This window comes from Phascolarctos cinereus, unplaced genomic scaffold, assembly GCF_003287225.1.
Source record: "Phascolarctos cinereus isolate Bilbo 61053 unplaced genomic scaffold, phaCin_HiC Scaffold_5;HRSCAF=322, whole genome shotgun sequence".
Classification (NCBI taxonomy): Eukaryota; Metazoa; Chordata; class Mammalia; order Diprotodontia; family Phascolarctidae; genus Phascolarctos; species Phascolarctos cinereus.
The window spans coordinates 71,126,931-71,149,673 of record NW_027555958.1 but is presented as its reverse complement, the minus strand read 5'-3'; the positions used below and the strand labels follow the sequence as shown (position 1 = coordinate 71,149,673).

Genomic DNA, 22,743 nt, shown 5'->3' with positions numbered 1-22,743 from the left:
TATTACATGGAATTCTGCATTTAATTGGGTATATCTTTCTTTTTCTCTTTAACCTTTTGCTCTCCTTTCCTCAGCCATTTATAGAGCTTCATCAGACAGCCATTTTGTTTTCTTGTTCTTCTTTTTCTTTGGGATGTTTTTGTTACTATATCCTTCACAATATTGCAGCCCTCCATCCATAGTTCTTCAGGCACTCTTTATTAGATCTGTCAGATCGAATCCCTTAAATCTATTCTTCACATCCAAGTCATATTCAGAAGGGATGTTATTTAGGTCACATTTATGTGATCTGATGGGTTTTCTTGCTGTTATTACCTATGAGATCAATACAAAACTCCTCACCTTAGTTTTTAATGCTCATACTCTGTATGGTATTATCTCCAAAGGGTCTTCAAATCAAGACATGCTCATTTACATCTCTGAGTCTTTGGTCTTTCAGCCTTTTTTAAAACTAGTCTGGTATTGAGAACAGAGTGATGGCTTTGGAATCAGGAAGAAGAGTGTTAAAAGCTCTTTTTTGTCAATTACTAGCTATCCTGGGCAAATAATTTCAATTCTCCAGGCATGAGGCAATTCTTTAGCACGTATCTACTAAATCATGGAGAGGCAATGATTTGTATTGGAGATATTGGAGTCTTAGGATCTGGATCCCCAGCTAAATAGGAGGGATATGGCCTGCTTGTTGCCACACTACGTAAGGACAGAATTTGAGGCTTATTTATTTCTCATGCAATAAATTGTTTTTGCTATTTTGTTTTCCCTATCCCCAGAATGTGTTTAGATGATCTTCAAGGTCCCCTCTACCTCTAAATCTATGACTTTCTGTTTAGCTAAGGCTTCTTCTACCTTGCAACAGTTGGAGGGAGATGTTTAAATCCATGAAATTGAATTATAATCTTATATATTTTTTGTCATCTCCCACAGTACAAAGTATAATGCAAAAATATAGTAAAAACTTGATGATTTACTTACTGACAATAAGTTCTTAGGATCCTATTTATCTTTTATTGACTTAGGATCATAGATCTAGAACCATAATTGACTTGAGATGCTGTAGTCACACACTCTCCTTTTACAGATGAGAAGAGCTTAGGCAATTTATCCAAGGTCTCACAGGGAGTAATAGAAGTAGGATATGGCCCCATCTTCTCTGACTCCTCACCCTGTAATCTTTCCACTGCAGAACTGAATTTTAAAAGGAGAGTGTCCCAAATTGACATACTAATTTAATCTAAGACAGGGAAGGTTTTGAAAAGTAACCTGATTATGAATTGGACAACTAAACATCAAAGATGGCTGTTTTCCAGAAACAGCATGATGAAAACTAAGTTTTCTTCCCCACCCTCCACCCCCAGAAATTTCTGCCACATAATTTCCACCATGGAGAAATGGTGAGCCTTTTGAAGCATCTCCCATCTATTTCTTTTCCCTATTTTAAGATCCAAGAAGGATCTTAAATTTTTTTAAAATACTATTTCCCTTGTATAGAACCAAGCCAGGGGACATAAAAAGGGGTTTAAAAAGGGACATCAATATATTGGGTTTATTTTACCCAATTTTCAAGAAAGATATGTTAATAAGTAAAGGCCTGAGAAGTTGGGAATTATTTAAAGAAAAAGTTGATGGAGAGGATAAACACCTTAATATGAAAGTGATTAATTCAGTGAGAGAAAAAAAAGTTGAGCAAAGTGGAAGAGACAAAGAAAGTGAAAAAGAAGCAATGTCACAACTACTGGGCTTCTGGAGAAGGGCTAATTTTAAAAAATGGTTATTTTCATTCTAAGACATTCACGGCATATGACATGGTGCTGATTGCCCCCAGGCCCAGAACATTGCAGAGCCTCTTAAATGAAATCCATAACCACCAAAAGAGTTCAGTTTTCAATTCACTGCACTATAAACAATAAAAATAAGAATGCCCATTGTCCATACATTCATTTAATTAAGTTCAATAGTATGTATCAAGCAATTGCAATATCCTTTTTTTTTTTGTGAGGCAATTGGGGTTAAGTGACTTGCCCTGAGTCACACAGCTCCTGTAAGTATTATGTGTCTGAGGCCAGATTTGAACTCAAGTTTTCCTAACTCCAGAGTGGGTACTCTATCCACAATGCCACCTAACTGTCCCTGCAACTATAATATCCTTAATGCTATCATATGAATGGTTGGGGATACAAAGGCAAAACCAAAACAATCCTTGTACTCAATGAGCTTATATTGTTATGCTATTCAACACGTTGATAGATAAGCAAGTACAATGTTGCTTCCACTTTGGACCATTCTCCTCAATCACCTCCCACTGGAACCATCTGGACTTTGTCTCTTAGGTGCTTGGGCTCTTAAAGGTGAGCTTATCTTGCCCAGATCCAGGCCTTAAGTCACTTCCTGTCTCCTTCCAGATCACATTCTCCTTCGTAGTTCCCCTCTATGGGATCTATTCCACTCTTAGAAATGTAAGCACATTGAAGGCAAGGACAGTTTTCTGTGCTTCTATTTGTATCCCTCCTACTTAGAACAATGCTTGGCATGTCCTTTGTCATCCATTTGTTCAAGGTAATTTGAGAAGGGACATTAACAACATTTATACATGTATGGAAATACAAAGTTCATATAAAATAATGTAAAAATATTCAAGAAGGGAGAGTGTTAATAACAGAGAAGATCCAAAAAAGGCCTAAGGGGAGGTAGCAACTGACCTGTATAATGAAAGAAGCTAGGGGTTTATACCATGTGCAGATGAAGAGGGAGAGCTTTTCAGAAATGGGAAACCACTTGTACAAAGGTAGTTAGGTACAAAATGGAGTCTCATGTATGGAGAACAGCTAGCAGGTTAGTTTGGTGGGAATGGACTGTGTAAGAAAGGGAGTAAAGGGAATAAGCCTAGAAAAGTAAATTGGAAGGAATACCATATTGAAGAGATTTTTCATTTTCTTTATTTCATTTTCTTCATTAGAATGTTAGCCCTAGAAAAGAGAATAGAGATGACTGCTCCCTCTGTTCCCAATTCCCAGCTTCATAGAGCTAGTTAGAAAGTCACTCAATCTTTAAAAGTTCCCTTTATTTTTTATTTTTTTAAAAAAGCTATGTATATGAACTATTAAACTAAATTTCATTAATTTCTCATTGTATCCAAAACTGAATTCATATACACACATACATAATACATGTACAGATATGTATATTACATATGTGTGTCTAAAACCATTTGTAATCCGGGGAGTGTGGGCTTACTTCTGTAGTTTCTGCCTGGAAGATCATACTATTTTTTAAGAGTACTATACTTCTCAGTAATGTTACGGAGGCTATTGAAATTAATCTATCAATGATCTTTAATGCATACAAAATCAATTTCTAAGGCAGTTTTCTTTCCAATTCTGTTTCTAGTCAACACAATCAGAAACACCATTAAAACCCTAGTCATTTCTTTTTCATTCACTTCATGATGGCTGCTTTGTTATTTTTACTTAGGTGTTTACATATTTTTCTAATTCCTATACTACATTTAAAAATATATCTCCAACTAAATAAGGTTGTAAACCTGTTTATCAGAGCATGCAGAATGTGATTGTTTCCCCCTATTTACATGTCAAAGTGCCAGCAAGGATTCCATGAGACTGAATCATTTTGAAACATCCCAACACTTCTGTTATAAGGCAATTTTTTTTTTCTAGGTGTCTTTAGTGAAGCTGTGAAGAGATATATTTGTATACAGACTCAAATATAAAAGCAAGAATCATCTGCAAAGCATACGTTTGCAGCAGAAGTTCAATTCAGAGTTACCATAGCAGCCACCCACACTCAAGCAAAAAAGGGGGTAGTGGGGAGAGGGAGAAAAGCAGTTAGCCAAGAAAAGATTCTATTGTTAACCAGACATTGGTACCCATCAATGTAATTACAAGTAGAGAATCTGATTTTAAGGCTGAACCAATACTTAATGATGAAAGATTTAAGTATGATGTTAAAAACCTGCTTAATTTTTCACTCTCTTTGTTCATCTGTACCCTTAGCTATGACCTTCATGGGATGCTTGGTCTCACGCCTGGGGGAGAGGGAACCTACTGGACATGGGCGCAGCGTGAACAATGTGATTAAGTGCATCCTCTCTCCTAAGAACATTCAGCTTTATTGTAATGTGTCTCCTACTCCCAAATAAATGACATATTATCAAAGCCTTTTACAAAGAAAGAAATCTAGCTTTTGTAGCTGAATAAACCTGCTGATACAGTTTAAAACTCTGAGGCACACTGGAATATGAATATATATATATATATATATAATATATATATAAATATATATATATATATGTACACATATATACATGTGCATATATACACATATGTGATATGTGTATATGAGAATATAAATATATATGTGGTATATTTAATATAAAATGTAATGTGTATATGTATATTATTTGAACCCGTAAACATACATATTAGGTTATTTAAGCTTATGAATGTATACATATACATGTATACATATGTATCTATAAATGATTTTTTTAGCTCAAATATAAAGGCAAGATCTGCTTATAAATCCTATGCTTATAACAAGAGTTAGAACGGGAGTCGCCATTTCTAGTTTCATATAAAACCATGTTAACATATCAGAAGTCTCTATTTGGCAAAGTTTTGGGGTGAAAATCAACTAAGAATTATAGTTTTAGAGTTGTTAGGACCCTCATGTGTCATCTAGTCCATTTTTCATTTTACAGATGAGGAAACTGAGGCTGAGAAAGGTTGTCACACCCAATATTGCACATAGTAAGAGTCAGAGTCAGAATTCAAACCCAGATCCAATTACTTCACATCCAGTGTTCTTTACCCTTAGCTACACTGTATCTACAATGACAACGTATATTTTCAAAGGCATATAGTTACAGAAGTAGATACACCTCCCAGTTAGTTGAGATGTCATCAAGTCATTTAATAGCGTAAGATTTCTGATTCACTTAGTCTTAAATCCCTCTATTAAGGCTGAATTCATCATATTCTTGGAGAAGTTGAATACATTATCAGAGAAGCTAGTGAGCTGAAAAGAATCCAGGTAATGTACACTGCACATCAAGTCTAGAGGTAACTCAAAAGTATAGTGAACCTTATGGTCCTGCTGCAGAGAGCTTTATATACTCAGTAAAAGAGAAATAATGTTTAAAAAATGTGTGTATGTGTGTGTGTGTGTGTGTGTGTGTGTGTGTGTGTGTGTAGACAACAAAATAGTAGAGCGATTACTAGCTGTTCAAAGAGAGAGAGTTTATAACATGCGAAAGATAGCATTTGAAGGATAAACATTAACATCTATGATTCTTTCAGTGTAGGCTTGGTTCATACCCTTCATGGTAGATAAAAGAAACAAAAGTCCACCCACTATGGATCATTTTAGTAAAAGCATTATGTTCCCTAAAATTGTTATTAAGACAACATCTTGGCAGAATGGTTGCAGGAAGATCTGGTTTAAAACAACAACAACAATAACTTTAAGAGGATTTTGGAAAGAACCTTAGACACCTCTGTATCCAACTATCTCATTTTTCTGATTATAAAACAAAAAAAAACCTTTTTGAATTCTCATACTATTACTAACATTGCCTACAAAGTTTCATTTTGTCTAATGAAATTATCCTGTGTTCATATTCAAATAGCCCAAAGGATAAATGATCTTGTCAACGTGTATCCCCTCAAAAGATGAAAATTATAACCCATACATGTCTGCCCATCCTGTGGAACTCATGTTTATGTCTTCCCCCAAGTTTACCACATGGGTCTACCCAATACACCAAAAGCCTTACTCGTTTGTAATCCCAAGTATTTCTGCTCTTTCATTCTACATTGTCACATTTTCTCCTCAAAATGAGAGTGTAAGCTCATTAAGAGCGAGTCTCGTGACTAATTCTTCTTTTGTATCCCACACAACACCTAGAACAGTAATTAATTCTCATTTAATGCATTCCTGGATAAATAACATCTAATTCTGTCTGGAGAGTCTCCTAAACCTTTACCTACTAGGTGCTCTGATGTTTAGATGACAACTTCCCTTCTTAAGCTACAAAAAATTTGTGTCCTTTTGAAATCCCAGAATCCAGGCCCTTATCAGTCATTTGAATTCTCCAAAGTAGAAACGAGAATTCATAAACCTGATCTTTATTGTGACTGCTATTGTTTAGTTGTTTTAGCTGTATCTGACTCTTTTGTGATGTTATTGGGGGTTTTCTTGGTAGAGAAACTGGAGTGGTTTTCCATTTCCTTCTCCAGCTCATTTTACAGATGAGGAAAATGAGGCAAACAGGATTGAGTGACTTACCTAGGGTCACACAGCTATTAAGTATCTGAGGCAGTCTGAATTGAGGAAGATGAGTCTTTCTAATTCCAAACCCAGTGCTTTATCCACTGTGCCACCTAGCTGCCCCTTTATTGTGATGGTAAATGTTAAATATCCAACTTTTTGCAGAACTATATGAAAGGGTCTCTAATGTCACTAACATCCATTTTAATTACTGATAAGTTAGTCAATACACATTTATTAACTACTCTACTATGTACCAAGCACTGGGCTAAGCCCTGAGGGTACAAAGAAAGGTAAAAGACAGTCCCTGGTCTCAAGGATCACAGAGTCTAATCGGGGAGAACAAGGTATATGGGGATAAATTGGAAATAATCAACAGAGGGAAAGCACTGCAATTATGAGGGAATAGGAAAGGCTTTCTGAAGATGGGATTTTTAGCTGGTACTTGTAGGAATCCAGGGAAGCAGGGGGTGGAGATGAGGAAGGAGAATGTTCCATAGATTGAGCCAGTGGAACATGGACTGTTTTGTTTAAGGAACTTCAAGGAGGCCAGTGTCACTGGATCAAAGCACTTTAATTATTGGGAGTGGGATGAGGGTGGGGTAGAGTGTTTCCTAACCCCATTCCTAAATTTAGCTCTAAGCATCTTCCACTCATTGCTTCTCGTTCTACCTTCTGGGGCTAATAAAAACACATCTAATCATGTTTCCACATGACAGTCTTTCAGATACTTGAAGACAGAGAACACAAGCTTGCTAAATATTGTCTTCCTTGGCCTAAATATCCCTCACTGTCCACGTTTTATTCCCCATGTTCCCATGTGGCATTACCTGAGAGTCATCCCCATTCTGGTTGCCTACAATTGTCTGCTCTCTAGTTTATCAATGTACTTTTTCCTGTAAGGGTTTTTGCTGAAATGCTGTTGGCAGAAGTAATCAGTTGGTGTCCCTACCTTCCTTGCCCTTCCTTATCCCATGTTTCCAGCTATTTCATGAGATTTATTGATGTTTGAAGGCAATTTGTACTGCCCAGGCACTGGATGCTTTATTTATGTTGGAAATAGAAAATAAAAAGGTATATAAAAACTCACCGAGAAGTTTGGACCATCTGGGGACAGAGTTTCACTCTCTGGGGCAGGAAGTCAGGAACAGAATTCACTATCTCCAAATCAGAAAGGAGCAGGGCCAAGGGATTTTCCATTAAGGGAAGGTGAAGCTGAATTGCCCTTTGGTTAGCAAGTTGGGACTGTAGATCTGACTAACAAAAGAACTGAAGAATTTTGAAATAACCTGAGGTGTATGGCCTGAAAGACTACCAAGAGATCACTGACACTTCACCAGGTGAAAAGTGCAAGGAGCCAGAGCAGCAGTAGTAGAGAAAGCAAGAGCAAGACTGAGCCCCAGTGGATGGCAGCCCAAAAGACCAAAGAAGAGTGGTAGGGAAGAGGAAGACATCAGCAGCTGAAACAAAGATTCAGCAAAGGATAGCTACGGCAGAAAGGATAGCTACGAGCCTCAGCAGGTAACATCTGTTGCAGATGAGTAGCAATCATGCCAGCATCAAGAGGAGAGAATACAATGCAGAGTGGAGAAGTAATATGACCCCTTGGCCTCACCCAGGATCTGTGGGAAGTACAGCCATGTGGAAATAGGAAGGAGGAATGTTTTAATCAAAACTGTTCTTCCTCGATGGTGCATAAGTCTGAGAAATTTTGAACATCTGTGAAGGGGGAAGGATATTGACATTGCTTGATTTTTCCACTGCTAGTTATTTTGCTTAGCAGTAACACAGTATGGTAGATAAAAGCTTGAGTTTGGAGTCAGGAATGCTTGGGTTCAAATTCTGCCTCTGACTTGAAATCCTTGTCATTGATCCCAGGCAGGTCACTTGATTTTTATATTTCATAGGAAACTCTCTAGGACGTTGCTAATAAGTCAGGGACAGGTAGTGAATTGCATTGGTGGAAGGAGTATCTACATTGGGAGTTCTCCACTATGACAAAAAGGTTTATGGGTATTTATCTTTAAATAATTTTCTATTTGATTTATGGTCACACCCTGGTCTTTTGGTAGAGAATCAATGAGAAGAGAGCCTGAGTTAAATACTTGCAACCACATTGAATATAAGAAGTAGTGAGCTTTCTGATTTTTGTGGAATACCCATTCTATTTGTGGACACTTTTTCAAGGATATTTAAAGATATTTATAAAATAATGAGTCTAAAATGGTTTACAGAATTTGGGGCTTTGGTAAGGCTTACTGAATTAGCATTTGCAGGGACTCATTGAGCATTTTTTCCCTCTTTTTTCAAAGTCTACACCAAGGCTCCTTAGTTTGAGGTTTGTAGACAGATTTCAAGATGTCTATAAACTCTGATGGGGAAAAATGTCTTATTTTCACTGATTTTTATCTTGACATTTCCTTCAGTTATGGCTTTTTTTTAAAAAAAGCATTATTGTGAAGAGTTCATAGGTTTCATGATTTCATCAGTGCCAAAAGGTTCATCTCCTCCCCCCAACACACACACACACACACACACACACACACACACACACACACACTAAGAACTACCAGTCTAGACTGCATTTTGAGAATGTTTTTGTTTTTCTAATGCAAACCCTACCCACTCATCTTAAATCAGGGAACCAGTGTATTATTGTGTTAAAGTAACATTGTAGATTGGAACATATATTCCCTGTATTTTATTATTATTATTTTTGGACATAGTTAATTTGGGAATTTTTTTTTGCATGACTCATTTGTAATGAGTTTTGTTTTTCTTACCATCTCAATGGGTGGGGAAGGGAGATAAATTGGAACTGAAAAGAAAATAAAATTGAATTAAAAAAATAAAGTGACTTCTTTGAGGAAGTCTCAAGGTATATTTTCTGGAAATATCACTTTATATTTCATTGAAATTAATTTTTTAGCCCTCCTTGTATGCTGAATATTTGCACCATAGCTATTCACTTAGTAGGGAACTGGTAATCAGTGACAAGACTTGCCCTTCCTTAAGGACAGCTAGTTTTGTGGGTACCTATTGTGATAATGATGACATTGAAACAATTTCACACAATTCTGTGGACTCCTTGGAGAGATGTAAGAAACAGGGTAAACTATACAGAAAAAGAAGACAATGCAGTTACTGTACTGTGTAAGCTACTTGAAACTATGAAGCATTCCTACATCCCCAAAATGATAATTGCCAACTGAGGTACTTGGACAATGGTTACTAAACTTGCTGTCACTGAATAGGAGCTTGTATATTAGTTTAACACTCTCACAAGTGGAAATTAGAAGCCCTGAGGATCACATGGAAGGTCTGCTGAGAGGATGAATGGCAGTCCTCAGCAGTCAGTGAGTGACCCAAGGCCGACACTCTCCTCAAAAGGCAATGTCACAGTGGCAACAGTGACTAGTTCCACAGCAGACACTGCACATCAATGAATTTGTAGGGGACTCAATCTATAGTTACAATCAGTCTCAAGAGGCCTTTAGGACCTGTCTGTCTAGAGAGATCTACTTTCAGTCCTTGCTAGGACACGCTACTTAAGGAACATAGGAGTGGCAGAGAACTAATGAAGGGAAACATAGGAGATGAATGGATAGCTTTGAGCTTACAGTTCACATTTGCAGATGTTCAATAGGCTGTTAATATCATAGCCCTGACTGTAATAGGCATTCCTGTCAAGTTTTCTGATAAATTCCAATGAGAGAGAGGAGACATTCAACGTTATTACAGATGGGAAAGGTAGCTCTAAGGGGTTGTAATCAAAGGAAAAGGGCATATGGAGCAGATGGATAATACTATTCCAAAGGAGTGGGTTTTGGTATATGCTACAACCCTAGGGTTACATGCATCAGTGAGTAAACAACAAGGCCAGTGTCCCAGTTACTTAGGGTTGACAGCTCTGGAAAATAGAGGGGGAAATGATGGACAAAGGAGTAGTTGGAAACTACTTCCTGTATGCTCTTAGGATGTGTCAATCATCAATAAATGAGAATTTATGAAGTGTCCCCTATGTGTAAGGCAACATGGTTGGCACTGGGGATACAAAGACACCCCTCCCCCAGAGAAAACTAGACTCTCCCCATTGGAAGGTTACATTCTATCAGAGAGAGATAACATGTACACACATGAAAGAAAAAAAAAAACATTTGCTAAGTACTTAACATGTGCTAAGGTTGGAGATTACAATTACAAAAGTGAGAAGTTCGTGATATCAAGGGACTTGCTTTCTCCTAGTGGAAGACAATATACTTAGGGGAGTTTTGGCCAGGGAAGGGAGTTTTTGTCTGGAGAGTGCCATGGATGGTGAGTTGTTCTATAGGGCAGCCAACTGATAAGTCCTCTCCAGAAATGACGAGATGGTTTTTTGTTTTATAATCAGAAAAATGAGAGTTGGATACCTAAGGTTCCTTCAAGCAGTAACATCCTCTTAAAATTTACTTCCCAGTCAAGCCAGCTCAACCCTAGAGCAGGAATTCAAAGGCTGAGGGGATTAATTTGCCCCCCCCCAAAATAGAGGCTTGCTGTCCAGATGGCCAGTACAAAGGATGCAGTTCAATCATGGAACTGAGGCAGTAGGGCACATAGCAAGATGGTCTAAGGGGTCAGGTAGATGGAATATAAAGTGTGAAGTGGCAACCACTTGACTTGAAATCTGGAGACAGCTCTGATGGATCTTAGGCATAGCGAAACTCTTTACCTGCTAGGAACTACTCTGAATGTTTTTGTTGTTGTACAGTGGTTTCAGTTGTGTCTGATTCTTCATGCCCTCATTTGAGGTTTTCTTGGCAAGGATATTGGAGTGGTTGCCATTTCCTTCTCCATCTCATTTTACAGATGAAGAACTGAGGCAAGCAAGGTTAGTAACTTGCCCAAGGACACACAGCTAGTAAATTTCTGAGGCTGGATTAGAACTCAGGTCTTCCTGACTCTACACCAGGAAGTTCATCTACTGCACCACTTACTGCCCCACTCTGAATGCTATCTCATCTATAAAATGGGGATGATAGTTGGACTCCTTACTTCACAAGGTTGGAGGTGGGTAAAAAACTATAAACTGCCTTAGTATCTATGATAATGTAAGCTACTATTTTCCCAATATTTTAATTGCATTTCCATTCTTGCCTTGGGATAGCATGGTTAGACAAGGAGAAAATGGATCAGAGTCACTTTAATAGGCAGGTCATAAAAAAGCATGTTATGACAAAGAAAGATAGATTCCTCATTCCAAAACAAAGATGTTAAAAGAGAATAATAACATCTCTTGTTTTCTTTGAACTGAAATGAGTGTCCCCAGCTGAGCATTCTACTCCAGATGTGTTCTGATTAGAGCAAAGAACAGTGGAAGAAAAGCTAACATCCCCCTGGCCTTGGACATTACTCTTTTTTAAAATTCAGATCACATCATTCCTATAACACTACACTCCATCTTTTTTTATGTGGTATTTTATTTTTCTCCAATATATAACACTGCAGATGCATGGTGAGTTTGCAATCTACTAAAACTCAGCTCTTTTTTAATAACAAACTGCCTCCTAAGTCATACCTTCCCAGTCTTTACTTATAAAAATGATTTTTTGAACCCAAGCAGGAGCTCCAACATGACTTTCTGTCATCCATTATTATCACACCACCCACCCTGAGAAGTAGTCCTACTCCTCCTTGGATTGTTTCTGTGCCAAGTTTTTGTATTCATTCTCCATTACCATGTCTTGTTAAAATCTAAATTGGTTAATGAGTTTCTGGTGTCTTCATATAGGTATCTTTAAACAATTAATTCTATTCTTTTTCAAAAGAATAATTTCTCTTTGCATCTTCAAAACTCTATTACTTTCTACATTCACTTTTCCTGTAGAATTTTGATGCACAGGATACCATCTATTTGAACTTTACACAAAATATGACAGACTGCATTCATTTTTATTCTGCTTTATCACAAATTCCAAGTAGCATAGTCACTTTTATTCCAAAGTTCATGTAATTTTTACCTCATCAATCAGTTGAGACTGAGCACTCTGCAAAGTCACCAATAACCCTTCACTGCCAAATCTCATGTCCTTTTCTCAGTCCTCATCCTTTTTGACCTCTATGTAGCCTTCGACAAGGTGTACCCTATTTTCCTTAATGCTCTCTTCTCTCTAGGTTTTCATGACACCAATCTTGATTCTTCTTCTACCTGTTTGACTACTCCTCATTTTCCTTTGCTGGATGTTTGTCTAGGTCATGCCTGCTGACTATGGCTATACCAAAGGGCTACACCCTGGCCCTCTTCTCTTTCCCCTCTATAACATTTCCCTTAATGATATCATCAGCTCTCCTACATTCAATTATCACACTATGCTAATGATTTTCAGATCTATTGATCTACCTCTAGACTCACATTTCTGACTGCAAATTGGATATTTCAAACTGGATGTCTCATAGACACCTTAAACTCTACACGGCCAAAACCAAACTCATTTTCTTTTCTCCCAAATGCTCCCCTTTTCCTAACTCCCCTATTACTATCCAGGGTACGACCATCCTCTCAGTCACCCAACCTCACAACCTAGGTTTCATCCTTGACATTTCACTCTCTCTCTCATCTCATATGTCCAACTTGTTGCCAAGTCCTGTTGATTTAACATCTCTTAATAACCCCCACCCTTCTATGATGCTTCCGTAACCCTAATGTAGACTATCACCATCTCACACCTAGACTACTATACTAGAATTGGTTGGTCTCTCTGACATAAGTCTCTTCCTACTGCACTATGTCCTCCTGTCAAAGTAAACTTCACAAAGCACAGTTCTGACCACATTTCATGCCCCCACTTGATAAATTTCACCTCCAGGATCAAATATAAAAGCCTCTGTTTGGTATTCAGAGCCCTCCATAATATCCCCTTGTCTCCCTATTTCACACAGACACCTCTCCAGTCTCCTTAGATCTTGTTCCCCTTCATGTACTCAGCGATCTAGCAACACTGGCTTCCCAGCTATTTTTTTTTACTCTTTTTAGTCAGGCAATAGGGTTAAGTGACTTGCCTAGGGTCACACAGCTAGTAAATGTTATGTTTCTGAGGCCAGATTTGAGGTCAGGTCCTCCTGAATCCAGGGCCGGTGCTCTATCCACTGCGCCACCTACCAGCTATTTCTTACGTAAGGTATTCTATCTCTCAACCCTATGGAATTCTCTACTTCCTTATTTCAATGAAGTTCCTCATAATTTATTTATTATGCCTTCATGTCAGACTTTCAGTCAGTGTCCTGGCCTCTTCAAATATTTCCTCATTCTTTCCAAGTGGCTTGAAATTATTTCAATGACAGAATTGATTCTGTTTCTGCCTCTCTTGATTGTCACCCAAACGGCAAATTCATTCTTACTAGCCTTTATTAGTTGTACTTCATCTTGGACCAGGAACCCAACCTTCTTATAGCTATGAGCCATGGTTCAGAAATAACTTGTTCTACTTGGCTCTAGAAGCAAAAACTAGGAACAATGGTTGAGATTTACAGAGAAGCAGAATTAGACTCTGCTTAAGAGAAAAGTTTCTAACAAAAGTAAAAGTCGTTGCCTCACGCAGCAATGAGTTTCTCTTAGTAGATGTAAGCAGAGGAATAACTGTCTGGGATGTCAAGTCTGCATGTATTTATTAAGCATGTACTGTGTGCCAGGCATTATTCGAAACCCTGATGATAAAAAGAATGGCAAAACCAAACCAACCACCCAACCAGTCCTTTCTCTCAAGAATTTCCCAGTCCTATGGGAGGGAAAATATGCAAGCAACCATGTAAAAATGAATTATGGGCAGATTAAATAGGAAATGATTTCAGAGGGAAGGCACTAAGGGTAAGGAGGAGTAATGAAGGCTTCTCAGAGATGTTGAGACTTCAGCTGAGATTTGAATCAGTAGTTAATAGGAATTTCTTAATCATTAGCCATGCAGGAGGCATTGTGCCAAGTGCTGCTGGGGATATAAAGAAAGGCAAAAACAGGATCCTTTTCCTCAAAAAGCTTACATTCTAATAGAGAAGACAATGTGCAAAAATTATAAAAGATACATATGATATAAATGTAAATTGTACTTTGAGGGGTGGAGTAAGGAGGAAGAAGGACCAGGAAGAAACTAGAAAAGTTCTCCTGCAGAAGCTAAGATTTGAGCTGAATCATGAAGGAAGCTAGAAAGATGGGTGCTCTAATCTGGGTCAGGAGGGAGACATTCTAAGCATTGTGTATAGCCAGAGGACATGCAGGAGATAGAAATGCAAGGAAGCCCGCTCTGATGCAAGGAAGAGCAAGGAGGCCAGAATCACTGAATTGAAGGGTACATGGGTCTTTTTAATTTCTAAGATCATTTGATGCTATAAAATCTCATATGAGCTTGAAGCAACTACTTGTACCAAGGAGATGTTGGATTTGACTCAAGAAAAGAAAGATAGACAGTCTCCTGAACTTGTTATATTCCTTCAATATCTAGTAGAAGTTTATGGAGCTGAGGAAAATAAGTTGCCTTTAACTCTGGAGTCTGGCTTTACAGGTAAGGGGTAGGTCCTGGTCAATAGAAACATTAGGTACAGTAAACCTATCAGCAACTGCCCTACTCTTCCTAACACTTTCATTTGTTTAGTCAACCAATTAACAAACATTTTTAAGCACCTAGTATGGGCCAGGCACTATGCCATGTGCCAGGGAATCAGGGAAAAACAAGAATGAGTCCTGGATCTCAATGTGCTTACATTCTAGTGAGGGCAGGGGAAGACAACCTGCACACATGTAAGTATATAGAAAAAAAAGATAACATCATAATTGAGGGTTATGGCATCAGAATTCTAGGGGGATCAAGAAAGATTTCACGTAGAAAGTGGAAAGCAAACTGAGTTTTGAAAGAAATAAAGTTATTTAAGAGGCACAGTGGATAGAGCACTGGGGCTGGAGTCAGGAAAACCTGAAGTCAAATCTCTTCCCAGACACTTATGAGCTGCATGACCCTGAGTAAGTCACTTAACCTCTATTTGCCTCAGTTTACTCATATGTAAAATGGGGATAATAAGAGAACCCACCTCCCAGGGTTATTGTGAGGATCAAAGGAGATGATAATTGTAAAGTGCTTAGCCCAGTGCCTGGCATGTTTAAGTGCTATATAATTTTTTTTTTATTACTATTCTTATCATTTCAGGTCTGAGAGACAGCCAGTGAATAGGCATGGAAATGGGAGGTGTAGTGTCAGACATGAGGAACAGCAAAAGCAATTAACTGGATCATAGAATATGGAAAGAGAAGTAATGTTGAATACTCATTAAACTCCAGTGGCTCCCTATTGCTTCCAGGAAAAAATACAAAATGTTCTGCTTGGCATTCAAAGCCCTCTATCACCTAGCCCCATTCCAGTTTTCCAGCCTTCTTATCCCTTACTCCCCAACAAGTACTCTTTGATCCAATGATACTGGCCTTCTGGCTGTTCAAAAAACACCTCTGAGCTTCAGGCATTTTCTCTGATTGTTCCCCATGGCTGGAATACTCTCCCTCCTCTGCTCTGACTTCTGACCTCCCTGGCTTCCTCTAAGTCCCAACTAAAATCCTACCTTTTACAGGAAGCCTTCTCTAACCCTTTTTGATTCGAATTCTTTCCCTCTATTAATTATTTCCTGTTTATCCTATTTATATGGCTTGCCTTTTATATATTTGTTTGCATGCTGGCTTCTCCGTTAGATTGTAAGCTCCTTGAAGGAAAGGGCTGTCTTGTATCCTCAGTGATTAGCACAGTGCCTGGCACATAGGTACTTGCTAAATGCATATTGAATTGTATTGAATAAGTCTGGAAGGATAGATTGAAGCCAGGATCTGAAGGACTTTAAATCTGAAATATAAGAGTTTTTATTCACTCCTAGAAGTAATGGGGATCCATTGGAGTTTATTGCTTGAGGGAGTGATATGGCCAGACCTGTACTTTAGGAAAATCTTTCTGGTAGCTCTATAAAGGATAAATTGGAGAAGGGGGAGACTTGAGGCAGGGAGATCAATTGCAAAACTCTAGGCAAGAAGTGACGAAGGCCTGAACAACATGGCTAACCATTTGAGAAGAGAAAGGGGGACATATTTGAAAGACTATCATGGAAACTGAAATGATAAGATTTGAAAACTGACTATGTTGTCTGAGTGATGAGTCAAAAATAATGCCAAGGTGGAGGATCTGGGTATTTGCAATAATGATGGTGCTCTCAACAGAAACACAGAAGTTCAGAAGGGGGTTGGGTGTGGGGAGAAAATAATAAGTTCTGTCCTCTCTCTGATCAAGGGATCCTCCATTCTATAACCTTCTTTCCCCTAGTTCATTATACTTAGCAATCAGCTCACATACATAAAAGGAAGCATATAAAAATTTCCAATTTAAAGTCAAATATTGGGTTAATATAAAAAATGCTGTTTTGTTAACATCCCATATTGTTTACCCAGTTTTCTTGCTTAGGTTGTGCATCTTTGCTATTTGTCTTTCTGAATTTAAAAATTTAAGAAGGACTTTGAGCAAATAAGTTATTTCGTCTATTATAAATATCCAGATTAACTATGAAGGACATATGAAGGAAGACACTATCTGCATCCAGAGAAAGAACTGACAAGTAGAAGTATGTGTGGAATAAATTTACATGCATATGTACATATGCATATACATACATACATACATATACATATACATTTATATATATGTATATATAAATGTATATGTACACATATATATATATTTGTGTATTTGTGTCTAATGGTACCCATCTCGAGGGGGGAGATAAAAAAAGAAAGAAAAAAGACATTTATGATAATTTTGCTGTATATTTGAAAGGAATAGTAGATTTACAGTTTCATATACAATCAGCTTTTTATTGTACTATATTATAGAAATACTTGTTTTATTCCATAAATTAAAAATATAATTAAAAAAAACCTGGCTCTTTAGATCTTATGCCTTCCTAATAGTTCAGATATTGCCTGAATATTAGATTCTGACCTACTACCTGGCCCTGACTTTCGGTAAGTACGTGCCCTAAATTGCCTGATTTTAGACTCCCAATTCTCCTTTAACCAACAGCATCCAGATCCTTTCTGGCCTTGGCCCACTTCAGTCCTTATTCTCTGTTCTGTATCCTCAGTCTTGTCTCGGATCTCCTAGGCTGAACTCCTTGTCCTGATTCCAGGATATGACCTATTATCCCCTTTGTTTCCTGGTGCTTACATAGTTAAAGCCTAGAGAAAAATTGCCTGCTCCAGCTTCCCTGACATGTAGAGTCAGAACTACAGCTGTATATAAGGCATCTGATTCTAAGACAAGAGTAAGGATGAGTTTCTTAGTCCTGACAGGGAAAACTGGGGTTAGTTCAAACATTAATTAACAGTAGGCAGTTAGCAGGAAGATAGCTAATTGCCCACAAAGGTGTATATTTTAGAGAATCATAAATATAGAACTGAGAGAGTTTAGATATCATATATTCCAAATTCCTCATTTTATAGATCACTAAACAGGTTCAAAGAGTTGAAGCAATTTGCCCAGAGTCACATGGGTAGCAAGTTTTGAACCCAGGCTTCCCAAGTCCAAGTCCAGTCCCACACCCTCTCCACTACATCACTAATAACCATCCTGTTAATAGTGATTTATTTCATTAAAGAAATAGTTGTCATAATAGCTTAATTCACTATAGTTATCCAAGCTTACCCAATTTGCCCAAGGAGGCCCATTTGGGAAGCAGGTATGTACCTACCTAGCTGAACCTTTTGGCAGCCATCCAAAATGCAGATGTAGGAGGAATCAACAGTCTCTAAAGGTCTGGTCTTGTAAACCCGAGCATGAATTGACAATGAACATGATACAGGCAAAGGAGAGTGTAATTTAGAGGGCCATGTGGGTAATGCTTCTATCAATAAATATTATAGCTCTGGCTAAAGCATCATGATCAATAAGGACAAAAAGCCTGTTCATGAGAAGGATGTTTCATGACATGAAACACATGACATAATCTCATCAAAGGGATTATGGAAACTGAGTGGGCAAAGATGACTTGGTAATTTTCTTAATTAAGCTGTTGTTGCAAGTTCATGAGAAAAGCTGAAGGACACATTCATCTCCATTAAATCCTGTTTAATAGAAAGATAAACATATCCACAAATAGAAATGCTAATGACTGTATGTATTTTTTAATATGGCCCACCACCAAAACCAGCCCTACACATCCTCATGAGAGCCAAGAGATTTAATTTTACCCCCAGTACATATAGCCGTTATTAAAAATAAATTAAATGTTCAGAGGAAAGTTAATAATGTGCTATTAAGTGACTTTTTTAATAGCAGGCAAAAATCAAAATGCCTCTACTGTTAATGCTGATATTTAATTGGATAACACAGACAAGAATATTTGTTAATCCTTACTTACTGCCAGATACATCGCTGCATATACACTCAGTGCTGCTTCTTTGGAAGGGAAGGTTTTTCTAGCTCTCATGATGAGATCTGGGTTACCAGTACAGGCCTCTTCACCACTGATGAACTGTGTGAACTGCTGACACCCAAGAGCCGTGTAGTTGGGCTTGCAGAGAGCAAGGAAGTGTGGCGCCAGATTCCCTGTCACTACCTGTCCAGCATTCACAAAGATATCTGTAGCAAACAGCCCGAATGTATAAATCCCTGAGGAAGAAAGAACATAGTGAATCCCCTAGGTTACCTCGGGCTCTAGGAGACAATAAATCAACAGGGAAAACATTTTGGGAACCACAAACATTTTATACATATGGCCCTCTCTTCTTCCCTCCACCTCCTTTCCTTAGCCATCTGGTATGGCGGGAGTGTTAAATTATTTAAGACTCTTGAGTGTTGTGTTCAGCTGTCTGCCACCAGCTATAATTTTATGCCTGGCATGTTTGTAAGACATAACTTGCAGGAGGAAAATGTATTCTGGAATCTTGGAACCATTAACTACCCTTAAGGCTCAGGCCCAGGTGCCACCTACTTTGGAGGTCTTTACTAGTTCCTTCAGTTCTTAGTACCATCACTGAATACTTTTTTTCCCTATAAATCATGTATTTAATTATCCTCGTGCATATTATTAGCCCCTCCCCAATAAAATATAAGTTCCTTGAGGGCAGGGACTGTCTCACTTGTGTACTTATACCTCCTGCACCTAGTATGGTGCCTGGCACATAGTAGGTACTTAATAAACGCTTGCTGCTTGATTACTTCAGAAATGTGACTTATACATTTAAAGCAATTTATCAGAGTCTATATTCTTAGTTATGCTGTTATGGTGAGATCCACATTTCTTCTTTTGTCTGGAAATATTTTTATCGGCATACTAAAATGCTAACTATTCGGTGAGGTACATTCTACATCCTTCCTCATATAGATATTTTTGATGGAGTTGACAATTAGCACTAAAAGTCAATGGTATTACATTATATTATCGTGAAAAATATCAAATGAAGAATAATGGTTTTAGAGGAATACCCACATTGCTTCAGAAACAAAATTTTTTTTTAAAGGCAATGGGGGTTAAGTGACTTGCCCAGGGTCATACAGTTAGGAAGTGTCAAGTGTTTGGGCTGGGGCCACATTTGAACTCAGGTCCTCCTGACTTCAGGGCTGTTGCTGTATCTATTGACTGCATCACCTAGCTGCCCCAGAAACAAACTTTCATTAGACAATAGCTAATTATTTGGTCCCAAACTATCACTTTTAATGGACTGGAGCCATGTGCACATACATGGGTATGCATATATGTTTAGATATATAATTACAAAGTAATTCTAACAAAACCAATAAAATAATGATGTAATAATTATTATTATTTGAGTAATTTAATCATTTTATCATAAGGTCAGCAGGTTATTAATAAAAGGATGGCCATTTGGCTATCTGTCTTAGACCAAAGACCTATAATAACTCTTATTAGAAGAACAGGAAGATACATCCCCTTGAATTACTTCAAACAATAAGATCAAATGCCAGGAACTATTTGCCTACACGAAACATTTACTGAAGCCATGTTACTCCAGTATTAAAAAATCCTCCCACAATAATTAACAGCTCTAAGAAGGTATTCTAGGACCAATGTATAATGTTCCAATATTGCCAAAATAAAGTTTTAAAAGTTGTAAAACTATAAAACAAATCCTCTATAATCTAAACGTCCTATCATTTTCATCAGTACCTCTAAATCCTGCCAAACTAGAATTAGTTTTTGTGCAGGCTGATGACAAAGAACAAAAGAAACATTGAAAGAAACGGTTTTATTTTGTTTTGTTTTTTTCATTTTTGATGGTGGGGAGGGAACCATAAAAGTCGCATGTTTAAAGAAAAGAAGGAAATGTTTAGTCCTTACAAATTTCTTCGGTAGGATGTTTTAAACAAAATCTACATTTAAAAAAAATCAAGTACAGAAAATAGGCAGGGTAGCTATGTGGCATTAGAACAGCCTTTTCTACTCTATGCATGACTATAACAATGATTTTTTGGGTCCAAGTATAGCAGACTGAATCTATCAATGTGCATGAGCAACCTAAATGTCTTACACAACTGCCTCTAAGCACTGGGACTTGTCCAGGGTCACATGGCCCAGCCTTCTTGAGTTCCTAGACCAGATGTCTAGCCACCTATGGCTTGCTGCCTCTTTCAGTGTGCACAGGTAAAGTAAGGTGACAGCTGATTTGACTGAGCGCCCCTCTCCATATAACATTCTTTTGTTATAACCTACAGCAACAAATAAGCCTAATTTCTTCTAAAACTAGAAACAATCAAAGAAAAATAATTATATCACTTCCTTGGTGTAGAATAAATAACATTGACCAGGAAGTGCTAGATTTGAATTTTGCTTCAAAAATTACTAGCCATGTGACCATGGGAAAGTTTTTAATCTCTCTAAAGCTCAATTTCCTGATATGCAAAATGAAGATAACATTAGAGGGATCAAATGATATCTCAGGGTCACATAATGCCAAGAAAGAGTTTTTAAGTATTTTATTAAAAAAGTCATATAACACTATATGAATATCAATATTATTATCCTGACTAATCAACAATTATTATCCTGACTACCAAACTCATACTTAAATTTCAAAAAAACAAATATTCCTCAAAATTTAATCTTTTTTTAAAAATTGGGGTATGTGACTTTGGAGAATTGGGAATAATTTGACAACAACAAACATTTATTAATCTCTTACCAGGGAAGTAAATCTCATCATACTAAGAGTTAAATTACATCACACCTCTTTTCCAAAGATCCTGTCTACGGTAGATTCCAGATTACAAATTTGCTCACAAATATCCTCCCTTGAAGCATACATTTCATTTAAATGGAATTATTCCCTTGTCAATTTAATCACATTTTTTTCCTTGTGAAAATAACATGAAAAATGTTTGCCAATATATGGCTAGTCACTGATAATCAATCAACAAACATTTCTTAAGTACATACTATGTGTCAAGCAATGTGACAATTCAGAACCCTCCCCTTCCCCGACACATGTCTTTTAGAATTATAATTCAAATGATCACTATGTCAAGCCCAAGGTAAATCTTTTAGTAGACCACAGCAACAATCAATTAAGGAAGGTCTTATGAACAAATGTTTACCTTAAATGGAATGTCCCAGTTTGTATAATAATGTGCCCTATTCTACAGTAAAATCTGAGAAGGCCCTAGAACAGAGGTTGTTAATTTTTTCTGGGTTGTGGATTTAGCAGTCTCGTCAAGCCTATCGATCCCTTCTGAGAATAATGTTTTTGTTTTTTCTCAATTCACAACTGAAGGAAATCCAATATTTCAGTTAGAAGTTAGTGAAAATAAGGTTGTGATTTACCATAAATTCACAGAGTCCCGGAATCTATCCATAGACCCAAGTCAAGAACCCAGGCCCCTAAAAACTAACACTTCGCTAAAATGGCAGATTCCTGTTGCAAATGTATCAGTGTAGGTATTGAACTGGGAATAGATCCAACGTTTCTGGTCTCCCCTCTCCCCTTATTCTAAAAAGCATCTCAGGACTGAACATAAAGGGCTTATTTTGTGGTATTTATTCCTCAAGTACATTTTGTAGGCTGAATAGGTTTTTAGAAGGAAAATGCTTCACAAAAACCAAGGAATTAGAGTTTTGTATAATTATGGCAGGAAGATAAATTGATGATATTTATGAAACACTTAATGGTTTACTTTGAAAGGTACAATTTATTATGTGAGCCAGAGTATGGAAAAGCTTAAATTGTATAAAACAAATTTGATGAGTTTGGGGTGTTTTAATGGTTTTTATTTCTTTTCTAAGTAGGTAATTAGTACTGATGGGGTTTTTGGAAACCTTGTGGTAAGTTTTCACACAAGGAATTATTATGTGTGTAAACATAAGCTTTTAACATGGATCAACAATCAGAATGGCAGCATACTTAAAGACATTTAGCTTTCATAGCTCTATTAAGGGAAACTATAACTTACTATTATA

At 37.4% G+C, this 22,743-nt stretch overlaps 1 protein-coding gene across 1 annotated transcript in view; it reads right to left on the bottom strand.

The window, feature by feature from the left end:
• Window positions 1–22,743, bottom strand: part of PLPPR5 (phospholipid phosphatase related 5) — a 175,677-nt gene that overhangs the window by 84,485 nt on the left and 68,449 nt on the right. Inside the window, exon 3 of the mRNA XM_020999640.2 lies at window positions 18,691–18,941. Coding sequence (XP_020855299.1) covers window positions 18,691–18,941 — 251 coding nt within the window. The remainder of the gene's footprint in view (window positions 1–18,690; window positions 18,942–22,743) is intronic.